Consider the following 18,460-nt stretch of genomic DNA (forward strand, 5'->3'; position numbering starts at 1 on the left):
GTTTTTTTTTTCCACTAGTTCATCCACTCTTTTGAACTAAAATTGGGCCAGGAAATGAGAAAAGAAAACTCTCTAGAAGGGCGAACCAGTTCTTCTCCATTTAGAGCCAGAAAAGTACAGGTGGATACGTATTCTGAGAGATCAAAGCGGGAAGATTTTGTACTTTTGGATTTTCTGGAAGTAAGAGCCGGAAAGGATGTGAATGACAAATACCTTGTCCATAAATAAAAACAGTACTCCGTACTCTGTATATCCTCACAGGAACCTGACAGCTGTCAGATTCAAAGTAATCCAATCATTGGAATAGCTCAGATATATAAAAAAAAACTCTATTCAGCGTCATTAGAGGGCTCTCATTCGTCCAAAGACAAAATTAATATGGAAATGGGCCAGGCTAATGCAGATGTCAAAAAGTCTTGTGCATAATGTCACTCTGCAGCTTATGGACCCTTGATTCGACTTTGGCTTTCTCGGTTAAAAGGATTTGGAATACTTAAAAAGTACTATTTTATCTGAGACGAAGATGACGGGGATATCAGAAATATCACATATCTCACATATATACGGAGTATCGGATACCCTATGTTCCGAGCTTGGAGCTTATATACCTTACTGTGACACGGGGAAAGGTATCATCCACTATGTCCAATAGAGAAACGTTTAAACCACGACCGAGATGTGACCGAACCCGATTAAAATTTGAGATCGGAAGGATTTCCGGTGCATAGGATAGACTACTGCATGTGCAACGTATTCCTGTACTTTGTTCCTCTGGAAATGGTCTCCACAGAATACGACGTAGATCAATCCTTTCGAACTAATTGATACAAAATATGCATATAGGCACGGCACATATGGAAGAATTCCAAATGTACCCCGAGAGATCCCCGAGAGCTTTCTTTCTACTCCGTAGTTACGCCAGTCTCTGTTTGGTATCCCGAGTAGGATATACAGAAGTACCTAAAAGGCATCAGAAATGGCGATCTGCTTAAAATAGATATCTTCGATACTTCCCGGACACAAAAAAAAGCGCTTACAAAGTATCAGGGCCTAGAAACAACGATACCCCACATGGTAGCAAATCTCCAGACACATTCAGCTTCTTTCCCTCAGCCGTCTCGACCCGCCAAAAAAAAAAAAAAATACCCAATTTTGCACGTGTACGGAGTACGTATATCATTGCTAGCAGCACAGACTGATCATAAAAAATCAAGTATAACGAGCACAATCTTGTCATAATGTGATATTCACGAGATGGAGCCATGGAAACCTGGAGGGATAGTCACTATCCACTTATATCCACCGGCGGATCTTAATTAATCCAAGCCGTTTTTTTCTCATTTCCTCGCGTGGCTGAGTATGGAGTAGATGGAGTGCAATCTCCCACAATCTCTCAAATCTCTCAACCCAATCTCCGTTCGTTCTCGGCTTCCGCCTATTTACCATGTGGATTAGACCTTCAAGGGTTAAGATATTTCTCTTATATGCAATCGTATACGGAGTACTCCATAGACTCGATATATAGAATACTCGGGTCTATTTTCCGTAGAAGATCGTCATGAAGCTACTATTTATGCACTTTGCACATCCGATATTTGTAAAGACGATTCAGGTTCGGGATTTGCGCAGATGCCGAACCTGCAGTATCAGTGGAGTCGAAGAGATTCCTTTTACCATGTGGAGTCAAGTCAAAACGGTCAACCCACTTGTAATCTCGTTAATCTCTCAGAACATTTTTGGCTAGCCCGTATTAGCTACTAAGGGGAAAAAAAGGGAACTTCTCAGAGAAACCCGAAATCCCCGCCGATCGAAGCGGTATGGGCTTGGTGGAGTCTGGGAACGGTCCGGCTTGTCCCCATTTTAATTTTAATTTTCTCTTAAGATTCCTTTCCAGTCTGTCGGGTATATATCCAAGCGAAATGAGTGAACTTATCTGGCTCAGGGGATATTTCATTTAGTGGCAAATAGGAAAATAAGAAATTGATTCTTAGAATGTTTGAGTTGACATAGCGTGTAAAGGGGGATATATTAATGTCAATCATTATAGTACAATAGTACACATAAGATATATTAGAGAATTCTGTCCAAAGTACAAAGTACACATTTTGGAATATAGATCTGAAACGTTTCGATGAGGAGTTCGGTCTATACAAAGTAAAACTAGACATCTTGCACATAAATTCCCGCGAATGTCACTCTTATCCTCTTCCGGCACAATACCAGAAATAACCCTTGCTAGTTCCAAAACCAAGGCCTGTCAATGTCGATGCCGTTCCTTTGCCTTGCATATCCCCGTTGCAGATTCGTCCTGATTTTGAGAAAAAAACGCCAGCCCATTTTTCTCCCTCTTCTAGACGGGATCGGACCCTCTCTTCCTTCTTGTCTTTTGGTCAACCTGCAGCTGTCAACTTACTATTTTGAGACTAGAGATCGGAGAGATTCCCGGGAGTATCCACTGGGCGAATTAAACAATCTCCTGAACCGCCACACTTTAGAATTTCGGGATGGTATATGGGTTTTTGGGTTTGACTAGGCCGGAGATTTGACTATGTACGGTGGTGAACCGTGCTAGAATATCTCGGTGAGGGGATGTCTTGGCTTCTTTTAGAAGATTCGTGGCTGAATCGATGAACCTGCAATCTTAGATTGGCAATTCCGTACTAGTATAGATGCGATAGTTTTTGAGGATGTAGTAGCGCCCCTTTTATGGATGTTGTACTAGTTTGACTTCATCATATGTTGTCTCGGAGAAAAAAGAAATGATAGTCAATGGTCGATGCGCACTAAAATTGGGATCGGATCCTAGCCTCTTACCAACTTGAGGGAATAACTTGTCGCTCCTGGAGATTTTATGATCTGTTTATCCACAAATTCCGAAAAGAATATAGCGTATTAAAACATTCCGGTGGATTTTGTCAGACTTGTGTCAGGGGAGAAACGGTTTTAACGGTTTGTCGATCAACCTACTTACACTGAGATCATGTCTCCAGTTGTCTCCAGTTATCTTTTGTGATTGTCATTTCTCTTTCAACGATCTTTACCTTTACTAGTAGTTGTATCGTTAAAAGTAAAAAAAATAAAAATAGCAGAGAAGGCCAAGACCAAAGATCGGCATCTTCTCCTGATAGCTTGATGTGGGCGTCAAAATCTCTTCGAGAAACTCATCTTATTGGCCATTATATGTCAATATCCGGTGAATTGACGGCCATCCAATACACAAATGGGGCTAGGGGGCGTTGTCAACACGTGAATATCTTCGATGCCGTCAGCCACTTTTCAGGGATTTTTCCTTCTCCACTAAACACCGGTTGAATCATGTATGTATTTGGATACTTTGGAGACCATGTCAACCATGTCATATTCCCTCAGTGGGACGAAGATCTGCAAAAAAAAAAAAAATCACTACCAAGACGTGGATCCTCTGCACTCCTAGTTGCCGTAAAAAGGCAACCAGATATTAAAAACTGGGTTTCCGTATTAAAAACAACCAGGTCAATTGCAGAAATGCTCTGATTCATCGCGACCGGGACCAGTTGCGATTCTGATAGTTCAGATCGCGGGGAAGTCCGGTGCCCCTGATATCCCAGGCACAGACATTTACATCGTATGATGTACAATCGATTTCGATTTCAGCCTCTATTCTATTGTGATCAGTCTCATCGTTATTCTTACTTGCGCCTTATTCCTCTACCCATTTTCGTGCAGGAAATCGCCCAATCGTAGAGAATCACTACTCGGCACATAGGAGTGACCTACCCTGCATGCACTAAATCTCCAGTGCGCACGGAATGTATCGGCAGAGTGGCTGAAATCCTAGGATCCGTCTGGCGCATTGGGCTCTTGCGTCGCAGCGACATGCAGCGACATGCATCGACATGCAGCCGACTACTGTGTAGATCGATTCCACGCACTTGATTTCGGACCCATCAACAAGTCTATTGTGCGATTATGCGCTTATGCGCATCTTCCGAGGGCAAACACCGCCTTGGCCAGTGCAGGTGTGAGAATCAAATATGTATCAGACTCGGGATTTGCTCTTGCTTATATGCAAAAGGATATCACAAATAACCTTGTAGACTGATCTGTGTATATCGTACATGGTATTCGGTACGGTCAAGTGCAGATCAACCTTGGATATTCCGAAGATCTTGAGGCGATTGCCTTTCACCGTTTTTGATTTGACTTTTTAGACCTCCGACCGTTGGACCATACGATGGTATATCGTACATCATTATGGGTCCCTAGTGTCTGTGCGCCGAAGTGTGTTCAGGGAGGCGAATGGGGCCATAGCTAGGTAACAGCTCTAGGATCAGGGATAAAGGCAATTTTCGATTTTCACTCCGTTGTGGAAAAATTGTCCCCTTAAATATGACGTTCGACGTGGGTCCAAATGCACTCAAAAATGGACTCTCCAAATATGAGACTGAGCTGAAGAATAAATTAGTGAATTGAAACGGAGTACGGAGTAGAGGCGGAAACTTCCAAGACACTATAGAAGCGCCGAACACTATCGGGGCCGGGCTTTAATCCGGGATTTTACGCAGGGCGCCTGGAAAGGCAACCGGCCTTTTCTCCTTCCCAGATTCACCTCCTTATAAGTTATACACTATTCTCATGTTATAAAGGGTTTAAAAAGAAGATGGAGTGTCCACGCGATCTCGCCAATAAACGTCCCGTTCGATCGCGATCTAAAGCTTAAGCAACGTGTGTTGCAATACCCTTGCGATCCGATCCTTTTCGGCGGGTACTCAAGGGGGTAGCGTGTTCCGATGAAGAAATTCTTTTTTTATTATTATTATTATTTTCGGCGCCCGATCTTGGCTTGAAACGGGCTCGGAGACGTAAATGTTTGGATATCTTAAAATGTAGATATATTAGAGTATAAGAGATATCTAAATATTCTGAGGGAAATACTGTGAATAAATAATAAAAATAAACAAAAATAAAAATAAAAATAAAAATAAAAATAAAGTCGAGTGAACCATGGAACGTTGTAATCTGGGCAGATCTGACGGTGTAACCTTTCTGTAGAAAAGAGCCCTGTGTACCCCAGAGATCTTTTTTTTTTGTAATACTTGGGGGTTACATGTTGACTTTGTATTTGAGTCATTTGTAACGGGATATACATAGGCTAAAGTAAATCTTCCGTTGCCTTCCGTTTGCCCTGAAGGACTATATACCTTACCCGTGGACCTGACATCATCTTAATAAGCGGTCTAATATAGAGAGGGTTGCAGTTCATAGCCCGAGGCTGACAGATGTTTACCCACTTTGAATCGGAGATCTCATGTGACATATACAGGTACATGATATTTGAAGTGAAATTATTATATCTTGCGCTATTTGTTATAATATATATTGTACTCCGTAATGGATTCTAGAATACTGGAACATCCCGAGGTCCCCTAGAATCACTAGCTTCTTTTCTTACTGGACCACTGCGTCGGTATTCAGCCGTCCCTTAGCACGTTGAGAATCGGCCGTTTCTCTCTCGATCGATCCTTCTGGGGTAGACTAATTTTTCTGTTCTTTTCTTTTCACCATTTGATATTTTACCAAATATGAGTGAGAATATATTGAATAGGTGGATATATAGAACAACATTTGAATATACAATGTTTCCAGTGCAAAAGTAATTACATCTATCTGGATATAAAGCCCGATAGGTATTCCCCCGTAATTTGTGTAAAACCAAGTCATGACGATCTGGCAATTTCCCAGTAATTTTCCCCCTGTTCGGATCTCGATCTATTTTATTTTATTTTTATTTTTTATTTAATTATTTTATTTTATATTATTTTGATAGGCAAAATAAATAAAAATAAAAAATAAAAAAAATTAAGTTCCTGTACTCCTCTCTAAGCTTCCCGTTTTCAATCTAAAGCCCGAAATGAAAGTAGCCTCGATCCCCTTTGATTTTCCCCTTCCCTTTTATATTTATCTCATTCCTTCATATTTGGATTGACATTCCCCATTTCCACGCTTTATATCCCTTGCGCGATCTTGAACTTTTTTTTTCTTTTCTTTTTCTGGATTTTATGCTTTTTCATTTTTGGAGGGGTTTCTTTTAATCTTCTCTATCTCTCTTCTCTTTTCCCATTGATTTTTACTTTGGGAGGAAAGCAGAAGAAAAAAAAAAAGAGGGAAGGTAACTGGTTGACTTCCCACGGGTGACTCGGGCTCCATCTAAACGCCACACCTTCGCCCCCCCGGGATCGTTGGATCTTGGAATCTGGGCCTCTCTTCCATCACCTTCGGCACGAACAGGTGGAACGCTTTTCCTTTTAAAGGCGTTCCGATCTTGAACCGATCTTGAACCTTTGTTTCTTTTTTTCATTATCGCATTTACCTCTTATCAACGTGATGGGGTCTTTGGAAGCCGCACCTAGGCACAGGTTGGTCTCGCGACCTCGCAGTCAGCTCCATAATGCTGAACCTTCAAACAGAGACCCTTTACCCGCGATAGGTTTCCTAGGCAAAGACGGATCGGGATACACCTCCAGACACCCTTCTAGCGCCAACTCTTCTCCAACTCCTCTGATGAGTCCCAACGCCATGTACGGACAATCGCTACCTTACTCCTACGCGTCGAATGCACCTCCAGGGTACATCTCGTCGCCGGAGGCACGTCGCGCCATCGAAGACGAGAAGGAAAAGCACACCCCAAGACAATCCCTCCCATCAATCCACGAGGCCCTCGGAAATGACAATCCTCTCCCATACCCTGCGTCCACCTCCGCTCCTCCACCACCATCTGCACACCCTGCGCCTTCACATCTCATCGGACGACCGAGCGCAGAAGGTCCAGCTGGCCCACCCAATCCCTTTTCAAATGGACCGACGGGACCCTTGATGCGGGAACCCGGTTTCCCTCATCAAGCTCAGTTGGATGCATCGCGCTCCAGTCTCACCTCCATCAACACAGATTCGCGCAACCCTTCACTACACTCCATCAGCACGGGCAAGTCCCCGACACAAAGCGCCAAAACGGGAATCACATCCGTTGGATCGCAAAATTCATCTGGGTATGAATACAGTGCGCCAACCTCCGCCGGTAGCGTGGCTTCGCCCAACGGTTACGGCCATTTCCCCCAAATTACTCCTTCCAACCACAGTCCGGCCACACGTACCCTCCCCCTTACGACAATCGTCCCTACATGGGCGCACCGCGGGTGGAAGAAGTCAAGGGTGGATTTGTGGGTCGACCAGGTCCTCCCCATAACGATTCTGTCAAGCGGCATCTGGATGTCTATGATGTGGAGACATCTTTGAATGAGGTATGGATTTTCCCTTCCCTTTTTTCTCCCCCAAATCGCTCGAGATCATTTTTATTGGACCAAATTGAGAAATGGCTTAATTCACCCGAAATTACATGTGGGCTGACATTGTGGAACAGATCGCCGAATTGAGTACGCGAACCCTAGACTTTTCACGGCACTACGCAGCTCGCGCACATCAGACCCAGAGATCTGGCCCGCTATTAGGATCCCTTCCCTCGCTAAATGAAGTGGAGGACATGCTTCACATGCAACGGCGGAACCAAGATGCCCTGATCCGGATACGTACAGCCGTGGTGAACCAAGAACAGGCCCTCGCCGAACAAATGGCTCAGCGAAAGGCGTTCAAGACCGAAGATGACCACATGGCGATGTACCAAGAAGAGTTCAAAGGCACGGGTGGGTTTGCAGGCGCAGACCCAAAGAAACGGCGTGGAGTAAGTTCTGGAATTTCCCCTTGACGTGTTCAACAGTGGTTGACACCTTGTCAACCCACACATGAACTTTGAGCTAACCATGTTTTACAGAAAGCGGCTCCTCCTGGACGTTGCCACAGCTGTAACCGAGCCGAAACACCAGAATGGCGTCGGGGCCCGGACGGTGCCCGGACGTTGTGTAACGCCTGCGGTCTACATTACGCCAAGCTCACTCGCAAGATGGGCGCTCACAAGGCGGCGAGCCTAGGTTCAAACCTGAAGCCCAAGTCGGTTCTTGACTCCGCCTCACCAACAAGTCATTAAGATTCTTTTTTTGTGGCGTTGAAAAAGGTGGGAAATAGAAGGCAACGGAGTTCGGGCCATTTTCTTTGGGAATTGCTATATTTCCTGGGCATCTTTTTTTTTTCATGTCTTCCCTTTGTGATCTTTTTTTCTTTCTTTTGTTTGGGATTCTTCCTCGGTGCTCTTATATAATACCCCCCAAACAGCTTCCAACTGGGAGAAAAACGGCTTTAGCATAGATATCCCCCTTTGATGATTCAATAGCCATTGGCCTGGTCTGAAACTGGTTTCTTTACTTTTCTGATTTTTTCCCCTTTTACCTGTTCCCCTTCATCTCAATCCCGTTATATGGTTTATACCCTGCATTTTTTTTGTTCCATGTTATGTTCGAGTATGTCCCTGATATGTGTGTACGATGTCTCAGCGTTACATTTATGGTTCATTTACGGTTCCTAGTCGATATATGATATTCGATCTTCAGATTTTATGACTTTCTTTTTCAATGTGGATGTGGATATCCCTGGAATATGGGTTGAATATCGAAATCTCAATTTCTTACCACATGTAGATTCGGCCGTAAATCCTCGGCACCGGTTCTAAAATTACATATGGCATGATCTCACGGAGTTTTCTGGATTAATGGGCGTTAAGCCACACGCATTGTGGCGATTAAAATTTTTTATGGCATGATCCCTTGGCTTTTTGAGGAACACCGATTCGCTATACAATATATATTGTACGTGCAGATTGACTAATCTAGTGGAAATTAATCTTAAATGAAAATTTGTCATTTAATTTAGATGGTTTCAGATCTTTGGATATTGGAGTTCCAACATGTCTCCGTAGAAATCCTCTAAATTTTTTTGCAATAGAAAAAAAAAAGGACTGCTAAATAGATCACCAAGTCAAAGTTTGTCAATTCAACTAGCGGGGTTGGAGTACGATTCGCTGCAAAGTATTTGTGTTCAGTTAATCAGATCCGATCTTAGAGGATCGGGATCGGACATGAGATCTCATTTAGATTACTTAGATTACTTAGATTATTTAGATTATTTAGATTATTTAGATTAAATACAGATTAAATACGGAGTATACCTCCATGGATCTTCCAATGCATATAAGCAATGTACTAGATACCATTAATGTAACATAATATAAATCTAATACTTGCCATCCTATAGCCTCTTTACCACAGACCGCCACATCCCATGTAAGGTATGTACGGAGTACTCCGTAGGTGGATAAAAAGCCGCGTCTCGAAATTTGTCATTGTCGATAAATAGTATAGTTTAGTGCTTAGTTCGTGAGTCCACATGGGGAATCCATGTTCGGAGGAATCCCATCTGCAAGTGGCTACTCTGGACTGGAGAGTTTCCATAGGCTGTTATCACTATACTCACTTAGGAGGTAGCCATCTTGATTATTTACTTTATGATTAATTTGAGGCTTTGTCTTTTGTTTACCTAGTTTAAGTGGGGGTTGACTATATCGGAATATTATTTGCCCAGATCCCGTACATCCCTAGAAAAGGAGCTAGCAGGGTTGGCATCGAATCGATCGAGATCCTAGATCCCACGTTCGTCTATCCTTGTGGGGATCTATACGATTAGCCGTACCCTGTACAAGTATCCTTCGGCTATTCTGTACTATTAGCCCATCTGTACGGAGTACTTGTTCTATAGATCAGAGTCAAAAAGGAAGAAAGGAAAAACGCAGAAAAGGCAAAACGGTCCGTAGAGCCCAACGTGGAAAGAGCCATAGAAGGTACTTCCATTTTGGGACATGCTGACTCATCCAATTCATTCAGCCCCCTAGAGCAGGTGGACACCTGGGGCAGCTATTTTTTACTCTAAACGACATGGCATGATGCTCCTTGCCACAGGATCAAATTCGGACTCGAATCGATTTTCCTTGTGCAAGTAAATTTCATTCTTCCATCGTCTTCCATCGCCGTCTATACTCGCACCGAGAACCAGCCGAGTCACCCCCGGCTCATCTCCATCAACTTATACACCGTTTTGAAGAGTCTGTTCAGTCTGGGGCGACAGACATCGTACGGTCATGAGATAGGTGGCGCTAACAGTGAGAGGAAATATGTGGGTTCTTTGTGAAAATCTCCATATCGTACCGGAGGATCCTTGAGCAAAAAAAACGACTAGCGAACTTTGGCGCATCCATTCACAGCGTCTGGACAACACTGCCGAAGTCCACTCGGCATTTGAGTGAAAAAGTGAAACAGGGTACTCCGTATACGGAGTACATACGGAGAAGGAATATCATTATGGAACCATCTCCACAAGCTAATAATAACATTCTATGTGGACATCCTACGATCCCCTTTTAGCTACTCCGTATATTGTACACCTAAATAGAAGTTGTATTAGGAATTATATGCCTATGACCCTGTTGATCGTCCCTGGCCTGTGCTATCCGACCCATAAGTCTTGGATCGGTGGACGACACAAACTCTATCTGAGATCGTATACGGAGTAGAGATCGCATTCAATAGTTTGATGCAATGAACTGCGAACAGTCCGTTGGTGGGGACGATGACGGATTCTCCCTTTTTGTCAGCACTCTGTTTGGAGTAAATGTCGGTGTATTCCTATGAAGGTCCACGCGAGCTAACCTCGTGGCAGATTGTCAGGAGCTCAAGGGACGCAGGTGGTAGATCGGTATTTAAATCAGGCTCTCGGGCCTCCCGCGCCATGCCGAGTTAGGGGGTACATTTGGAGATGGGTGGCCTAAGTGGAGTGTAAGGTTCTTGTTCTTTTGTTCTTCTATCTTCCCTACTTTAGCTAGTTGTAGTATATGGTGGCATGCTATTTTTCAGGTTGTACAATATAGACTCTCGGACTTGGCCGTCGAAGATGTACTAGAATAACGGACTTGCATTAGTACACCGAATCTGTACATCCTATATGCAAGAATATATTATTATTGCTTTATTTTTTATTTTTTTCTCAAATGCAGACATTACATTACCAACTGCAGCGGATCTATCCGAAACAGGTTCATCATCCTAGGTGTTTTCTGTACTCCGTACTTATTCAGTGAAGAATATCATCCTCACCAAAGACTACAATAGAAGTTAATCCTCAGATCAAATACTCTGATTGGATGGGGACCTAAGCCGGACCCAAACCCCTTCGTTTTCGCGTTGCATTTTGATTCCCCATGGAAGCTGACTCCATATTGAAATCGACTTCTGACTGGAGATACCCTTTTTTTCGGTGGAAAGTTTATCTGATTTTAACCAATAAGAGACCGTGGGTGGGGCAAATGGAGAATCGAATTTACCGGCGGACCGGGACTATTGATTTCAGTTCTGCATTTTCTTTTTGTATTTATAGTACAATATTACTTGGGTAGACACACAGATCTATATATCAGTATGCACTGCAAGCTGCAGGTTTTTTTATTTTTATTTTTCAAATAGTTCTGCATCCCTGAGATCGTGCATCTGCCCGAAACCCCAGATTGAGTACCCGAGATCTCCCGGGAGATGGCTTGCAGGAACATTGTGTATTGAATTTGAATTTAGGAAAAAAAGGAGGCAACCATTTTAAAAACCACTAGTCTTGCATGAAAGTTTCAAATCGTAGAATTTCAGCCCCGCCCAGATCTTGATGATGCAGTCAGGTGCAGGAGATCCTTACTCAAAACATCCTGCGATCTGAGATTGGCTCCAAGCGCCATTGTTAAAATTGTGGCGGTGAGCTTTGGAATGTATAAGGTACAACTGGGTACCCGTCATACCCGCCATGAAAATGGCTGGGGCAGGTATATCGAGGTTCCTCGGCATGTGAGATCCTGTGTGAGTGAATTTAGTGGGCTTAGGCCACGTCACGCATCTGAATTCATTCTGAGCCCATTCTCCATGCGAGTCTGCGTATCTCTCACACAGATGTGGTAAATCAGAATTACTTCGTGTGTGGAGATGGCATAGTTCGTTCAACATTGGCTTTTTTGATGGGACCCGCGCGATAAGCGCCTGGAGTGGGACAGCTTGATTCTCCTGGGATGTGCATATATCCAATATAGCTGTTGACCCACTACTCCGTATCAAGACCTACTATCTATAAATGTGTCTCACTGTGGATTGATTTTTAGAGAGGTTATGGGTCTAGAAAGGGTGAAAGTTGGGGACAAAAAAGGAGTTATTGAATCTTTCGGAGACTTTGGGAGGAAATTGATAATTCTAGAATAAGAGCCCTGAAAATCTTCCTTATAGTGCAATTAAGCTGCGAAATTAAATCCCGATCCCGATCTGCAATTTTTTAGTGCGCAAAATGGGACTATAGATTGCACGTGTCTTCAACTCGCTGAAGTAGTTAAGACATCTTCACTTGGCAATATATATTGTCTTAATTTTGGATATTAAAAGAGAGGAACATACTCCATACTCCGTGAGGGAATAGTAGTTCTTGGCGGCTCTCCCGCGTTGTATTAGAACCATGGTTCAATTGGCTTAAGTTCGGACCAGGATCTCGGGTCCGATTTTCAGAGAACTTCATGGATTGACCTAGAAGCTTACTCCTTGTAGACTGTACCTAGGTATTTTATACCATACAGTAATTTGTCTACCGCCAAAAATCTCGCGCAACTGAGTTGATATAGCCGATCCCGTCTTTGCGCCATGTATCAGCCTCCATATGACTGGTATTAGCATCGAGACAGAGGTCAACAGGCTTGTCCCTGGAATAAGAATCCCAATATACAGGCCCTTTCACAACACCCGGGTTTGGATCGAGGTCATGGATAAAAGATGCCCACATGCTCGCCATCATGGAACTGAGGTCAATGTATGAATGCGGCACCCCATCAAACGGTTTGCCATAGTGATATCCCAGTCCGGCAATGTTGTGAAATACAAAGGATACCTCCTCGAAATGAGTCACGCCTGAAAGGGGTGGCACATCTGCCGAGCGCACATTGAATCGGTAGCAATATGCTGGGGTTGATGTCTCGGCCCATGTTTCACACTGCCGCCGGCGATTGGCATGCATGAAGAAGTCACCTGCGAAGGCTGAAGTGCGACGCCATTCGAGGCCGTTTGATGGCACGCGCTGGTCTCCGAGATATGCGGGAATGCCTTGCGATGGCTCATCTGGGTAGAGTTTGAGGATGCGCTTGGCTATTGAGGCAGGTGTTTGGAAGTTGAATCCACCGTCTGGAAGGGTTAGCTGCTAAGTTGGTAACGTAGAAGATTTGTATATATACTTATTAAATATTGATACCATTGCTCTGTGGTGTTGATGCCTCTAGGCCCGAATGCTGTTCCTTCGTCTGTGTTGCTACCGGCAATGATAGGAACTTTCACGAATGCATGCTTAGTCAATTGAATACTACCCCAGTCCTGAATCAAGTCCCCGTCCACAACCGGCGAGAAATTGTAGTCAGAGTTGCCGCCCGTGCTATTTAAAACAGTGTTAAGTGTCTCAAAGGGTACTTCACGAAGGCACTGCAATGAATCCACGACGTCCGAGCACCCCACCTTGGAGACCAATGTGTTGTACTTTAATTGTAATGTCGTATAGTTTGCCGCCCTGGGGGCTATTGATCCTCCAGACTGCATGATGCCGGCCCGGAACAGCTTGTCGTCTCGTCCGTTGTATGCTGTAAGGTGATATCCCACTGACATGGCACCTGCTGACTCGCCCCATATGGTGACTTTCTTGGGGTCGCCGCCAAAGGCGCCGATGTTTTCCTGGACCCATTGAAGCGCCAGCCTCTGATCTCTCAACCCAAGATTGGTGTTTCCGCTGTTAGAGACTTGACTAGAGCCTATAAAGCCCCATGCTGAGAGTCTATAGTTCAGTGTGACAGCGATGAACGGTTTGCCTTATATCCTAGTTAGACTAGGCTTCCAAGTATCCAACGGAGAGGATGAGATCCCTACCAATTTGATACGAGTTTTCCACAATCGCAGACATGTTGTAACGTTCATCAGCCCCGGAACCTTGAGCAAACCCACCGCCATGAATCCACACCCCAACAGGAAGGTTCGAATCTTTATTGACAGATGAACCCCGGATTACGTTCAGGGTGAGACATGCTTCTGACTGAGAGTACCAAATCGAGTCCGTCTAATTTCCGTATTGGTAAGAAGTATGGAACACAATCGAACGTATTGCACTCACACCATATCCAACACAAATATCCGAATACTGTGTTGCATCGCGTGTATCATCCCAGCTCGCATTCAATGACTGCGGCACAGTAAAGCGCAAATTACCCACTGGCTGCTGGGCATAAGGCATACCTAGGAAGAAATCCTGATTGTAGGTTGAGCTTCGCAGTCCAGTATAAGTTCCATTGAGCACTGTCACCGTGGGAGATGATTTTGTAGGAACAGCATGGACTGCTGTCCATAAGAGAAAGCCGGTCGCAAATCCAAGCATAATGATATAAATCGATACACTCTTACTCCTCTCATTTTGCGTCGTTTCGAGTTTCATTTTGTACTGTACATCACCGGAGGTCGGAGGACGTCCGTGTTGCGGGGAGATCCCATCGCCCAAATGGTCGATGATCGGCATTCGAAAGTGTGATCGGTTGATATGTGCTCCATTCACAAGTAGGAATAATCAATCATAGGCGGAGTATAATGGAGAGAGGTGGTTTAAACCTATTCATCCACCAATACCCCTTCGGGATGTTCGGGGTATTTAGTTTCACGGCATTTTTCTCAAAAGCTTGACGGACGATTGCCTGCTTTGGTCATAGCCATATTAAACCATCCGAAGATTAACCGAAGCTTTTGTGCTTTCGAGGTAAGTCTTATATATTTATAGATATAGTCAAAAGAGATAGCCTAGCAGTTGCCACATGCTCCTGATAGTCACACAATCATCAAGTTCAGCGAAAAGAGTGTAGGAACATTGTAGGATGAAATTCCGGGGCACCAAATAAGTCGATGTGTGATACGAAGCACTTACCCTTGTAGGACAGCAAGATCGCAGGGTTCCTAAAATCCTGAAATTCAACCAAGTTAGACAAAGTGTAACAGACCGAAACAACAGACCGATGAGCATGTAACGGTAACAGTCGTGACCCGAATAATAGTGAGCAGTATGCATATGTACACATATACATATAGTTGTTTGCTTCTTGAAATCAGAGAAAATAGAAGATATAATAAGATGATCTCACTATTATGATGATTTGACCAAATCATCCCATCAGCAATGTGCTGGTCATTATCAAACCGCTCTCGCACCAGGGCAGCAATTCAACTAGAATCCGAGGAAACAGCCGCCATTATCGCAGTCACGCAAGGTTTCCTCGCAGCCCTGAGTACCAAGTCGCGCGCCGATTTCGAGAAACACTGTATCCGAGCAGGAGGGATGACATTATCGCCTCCATCTCCGACTTCCCTACGCTTCTGTACGATTGGTTCGTTCGTTGAACATGTCGCTGGGCTCAAAGACGACATCGATGAGCGTATCTGGGATCCTGAGGTGAAGGTGCACGACACAGGAAGCCTGAACTTGGCCGCTGTGTGGGCGCCATTCCGGTCGAAGATCAATGGCGCCGTGGATCATGTTGGTGTGGAACTTTTTGTTTTGCATAAACTCAATGGTGAATGGAAGGTGACTGGGCTGGCAGACTCGTGTCGGCTGCCGACTGAGGAGGAAATGCTGCTGGAATAAGTACTTTGGTTGGAGACACTTGAGGAATGAGAAAATTAAAATTCATCAGATGCTGTGACAAGGAGGGCTGCCTCCAATTGTCATGAATATGTGCAAATAAATTCAAGTTTCCATCATACATGCTCACACTCTGGATATCTAGTTGTGTGTGTGGGTGCCTCAGATCTAGACCTTCTTGCCTCGGAGAAGTTCCCATCCGACTGATCCCTTTTTGCCTTCTTTAACGGTCATCTCCTCAACGGCCTTCACTAGATCGTATGTGATCTCCTCAGACACAACACTGTCTTGCTTGTAGCTAGGATGCTTGGCTACAAACTCACGCATCCAACGAGCCCCAGTCCAAAGAGTTCCATCGGCTCGCTTCCGGATCAAATCAAGATAGCTGGCCAGGAAACACCTGGTCTCGACGTCAACATTGACACTGTTGAGGTAAGACTCAACAAGCGGAATGAGACCCGGGAATGATCCGTCTGCGCATCCATTCACAATGTCGTCGATGGTCATGAGATCAAACTCGGTCTCAACGGGACCAAGAGGAGGCGATGGAGGTGGAGTGTTCACAGCTGACGAGGTCGTAGATGAGAAGGTGCTGCCATTCGTCGACTGCTGTGCGCTTCTGGGCACTCTGCGAGGGAAGGGGTCCTTGCGGAACCAGAACTTCCGATCAAGAACAGCGTTGCGAGCGTGGGCCGTCTCCATGTTCTCTGTAGTGCGCTGAATCGGGATGTAGAAATTGAGATCGAAGCTCAGGATGGCACGAGTGATGAGGACGATGAAAATGCTGAATGCGGCGTTCTCGAAATCTGTGATTTGGATCTCCATAGACCGGAACTCAACTCTCCAGCCAATATCACTATCAGGTGGCGGCGGCTTGAAGCGCATGTGCTGCCAATTAGTGGACTGTAAGTTCTCAAAGTGGTCACTCTTGTTAAGGTCCAATTCTTCGAGATCCTCAGAGAAAATGACTAAGGGATCACGGATAAACAAGTGTGCAAAATGCGTCGCAAGTAGATCATCCATTCCCCCGTCCATAAGGCGTTTCTTAATATCCTCATCAACAACTAGATCAGGATCGAAGTATTCTTTCCGGAGACGATGATCCTGGGATATGTAAGTCGAATTAGAGGCATATCGCGACTTGGGAATTCTCCACCGGTCGTTCTTGAGAGGCTGCAAGAGGTTAGTTCGGCGAGCTAAGGGTATCATTCCGGAAAACTTACAGCTTCACCAAGTTCCTCGGGCGTCCTATCATCGACTGCATTGCCAATTTGGTTCCATCGCACATCTGTGTCCACTAGGAAACCTTTATAGATGGGTGTAGCGGCAGTCAGGGCCAGAAGAATGGGACCCAAAGGACTCAGTTGATCATAAAGTCTTCTGCCCTCTGTCATATTCTTTGCTTGAAAGGTGATCTGCAAGCAACAGCTGCCCATTCCAAATGCCATGGCGTCCATGTAAACATGATCATCCTTGGCTGCGCCGTTGCGGACGTCGTCATCCTCGGGCCAATTATGAAGGTCGTAGTTAACTGTCGGATCCTTGAATGGCCTGGGCGTATTTGTGTCATGGAAAACAGGTACATTCAGTTCGACCTTGCGACCTCTTCGGGATCTAATGTTGGCAGCTAGAGTAGGGAATCGGATATGGGGGTTGGCAATCTCATCAGGAACAAACTGCGAGCGGAGAGCTGGTCCAGACGGAGGATAATATGGCTGGATGTAGTCATCCTTGGTTCCCAGCCGAGGGAAGGTTGTTAGGGTGATGGGGACTTCATTCGGGGCCATGTGTGCTTTCGCAACTTCTCGTCTTGGAAAGCTATTAGCATGTTTCAGGTCAAGTTGTGTTGCTGAAAGGGCTCACCTCCACTTCATGTTGGACTCCACCTTGAGTAGGTCTTTAAACCCGATTCCCCAAGGCTGTCCAGGAGTAGCCTCCAACATGAACCTTCCAAATTCGGGGTGGAAATGAGGCGGCTCCTCTCCGGCACTAGTTGGTGTCAGATATGCCAATTCCTGATTTTGACATCAAATCACACTCACTGGTCCCCAGTTGCGCTGTCCTTGCCAGAACCAGACTTCCACAACTCCTCATCTCTTGCTAGTGATTTCAGAATCTCAGCCTGGGCTAGAGATAGCCGGGATTTCTTCGCCGCATCGTCGAGAGCCACCACGAGGTATTCAACCTATCATAGAACATATGGATCAGCGATTGCGACCGGAAACACTATGCGAACTAGAACAACATACCTCGTCACCCCAGAGAAGAGCATCGCGTTCTTTGCCTCGTGCCCTACGCCAATTGGCAAGTAATTGCTAATTAAGTCAGACACTCCGAGGTTGTTTCGTTGCCGGCCTAGATCGAACAGAAGCGGCATACCTCGATACCCCACTGCCGCACCTGGCCCGCCTTTTTCTTGGCTTCCGGCCATTCCAGCGCTGTTCCAAGTGCTCTGCTTGAGATTAGATGAAGTCCGAAAGCAGATCAAGCCTCTCAAAACACATACAGAAGTCCCATTGCGTCAAAGATGTAGGCCTCAAACTGGCAAACACAAAATGCCCAGGCACAAGTATATAGGGTAAAAGAGTCTCAAGACAATCCCAGAGTGGGTGAAAGAGCTAAAGGTCGAAGAGCCGGTAGTCAAAGAGATGTAGACCAGCGCATAGTCCCCCTTCTAATTGATTCTCTTTAATTCCTGGCAAATCGCAATGAGGGGGGTCAATTTTTGGCCGATTTTCTGGCGGGGGCGGCGATAACGGCGGGAGTTTTATTTCCCATCTGGGCGGAATTTGGACTTGTATTATTAATCATG

At 45.0% G+C, this 18,460-nt stretch overlaps 4 protein-coding genes across 4 annotated transcripts; 2 read left to right on the top strand and 2 right to left on the bottom strand.

Annotated features, from left to right (window-relative positions):
- Window positions 1-6,363: 6,363 nt before the first annotated feature.
- nsdD (GATA-type sexual development transcription factor NsdD) lies at window positions 6,364-8,017 on the top strand (the record flags this gene model as incomplete). Its single annotated transcript, XM_056727848.1, has 5 exons — window positions 6,364-6,395; window positions 6,447-7,188; window positions 7,236-7,277; window positions 7,397-7,714; window positions 7,805-8,017. The coding sequence occupies 5 exons, from the start codon at window positions 6,364-6,366 to the stop codon at window positions 8,015-8,017; spliced, it is 1,347 nt and encodes a 448-aa protein (XP_056576420.1).
- Window positions 8,018-12,579: 4,562 nt separating this feature from the next.
- Window positions 12,580-14,538, bottom strand: N7517_010126 (Extracellular lipase; the record flags this gene model as incomplete). Its single annotated transcript, XM_056727849.1, has 4 exons — window positions 12,580-13,169; window positions 13,220-13,840; window positions 13,899-14,085; window positions 14,140-14,538. 4 exons carry the CDS (start codon window positions 14,536-14,538, stop codon window positions 12,580-12,582), a joined length of 1,797 nt encoding a protein of 598 aa, XP_056576421.1.
- A 648-nt stretch (window positions 14,539-15,186) lies between these two features.
- N7517_010127 (uncharacterized protein) lies at window positions 15,187-15,651 on the top strand (the record flags this gene model as incomplete). Its single annotated transcript, XM_056727850.1, has 1 exon — window positions 15,187-15,651. The coding sequence occupies one exon, from the start codon at window positions 15,187-15,189 to the stop codon at window positions 15,649-15,651; it is 465 nt and encodes a 154-aa protein (XP_056576422.1).
- Window positions 15,652-15,816: 165 nt separating this feature from the next.
- On the bottom strand, window positions 15,817-18,165 carry N7517_010128 (glutamate--cysteine ligase; the record flags this gene model as incomplete). The annotated part of the gene is made up of 7 exons (XM_056727851.1): window positions 15,817-16,821; window positions 16,872-17,457; window positions 17,512-17,637; window positions 17,691-17,833; window positions 17,898-17,963; window positions 18,028-18,100; window positions 18,155-18,165. 7 exons carry the CDS (start codon window positions 18,163-18,165, stop codon window positions 15,817-15,819), a joined length of 2,010 nt encoding a protein of 669 aa, XP_056576423.1.
- Window positions 18,166-18,460: the final 295 nt, after the last annotated feature.

This window comes from Penicillium concentricum (assembly GCF_028827145.1).
Source record: "Penicillium concentricum strain IBT 3081 chromosome Unknown utg000004l_segment0_segment0, whole genome shotgun sequence".
Taxonomy (NCBI): Eukaryota; Fungi; Ascomycota; class Eurotiomycetes; order Eurotiales; family Aspergillaceae; genus Penicillium; species Penicillium concentricum.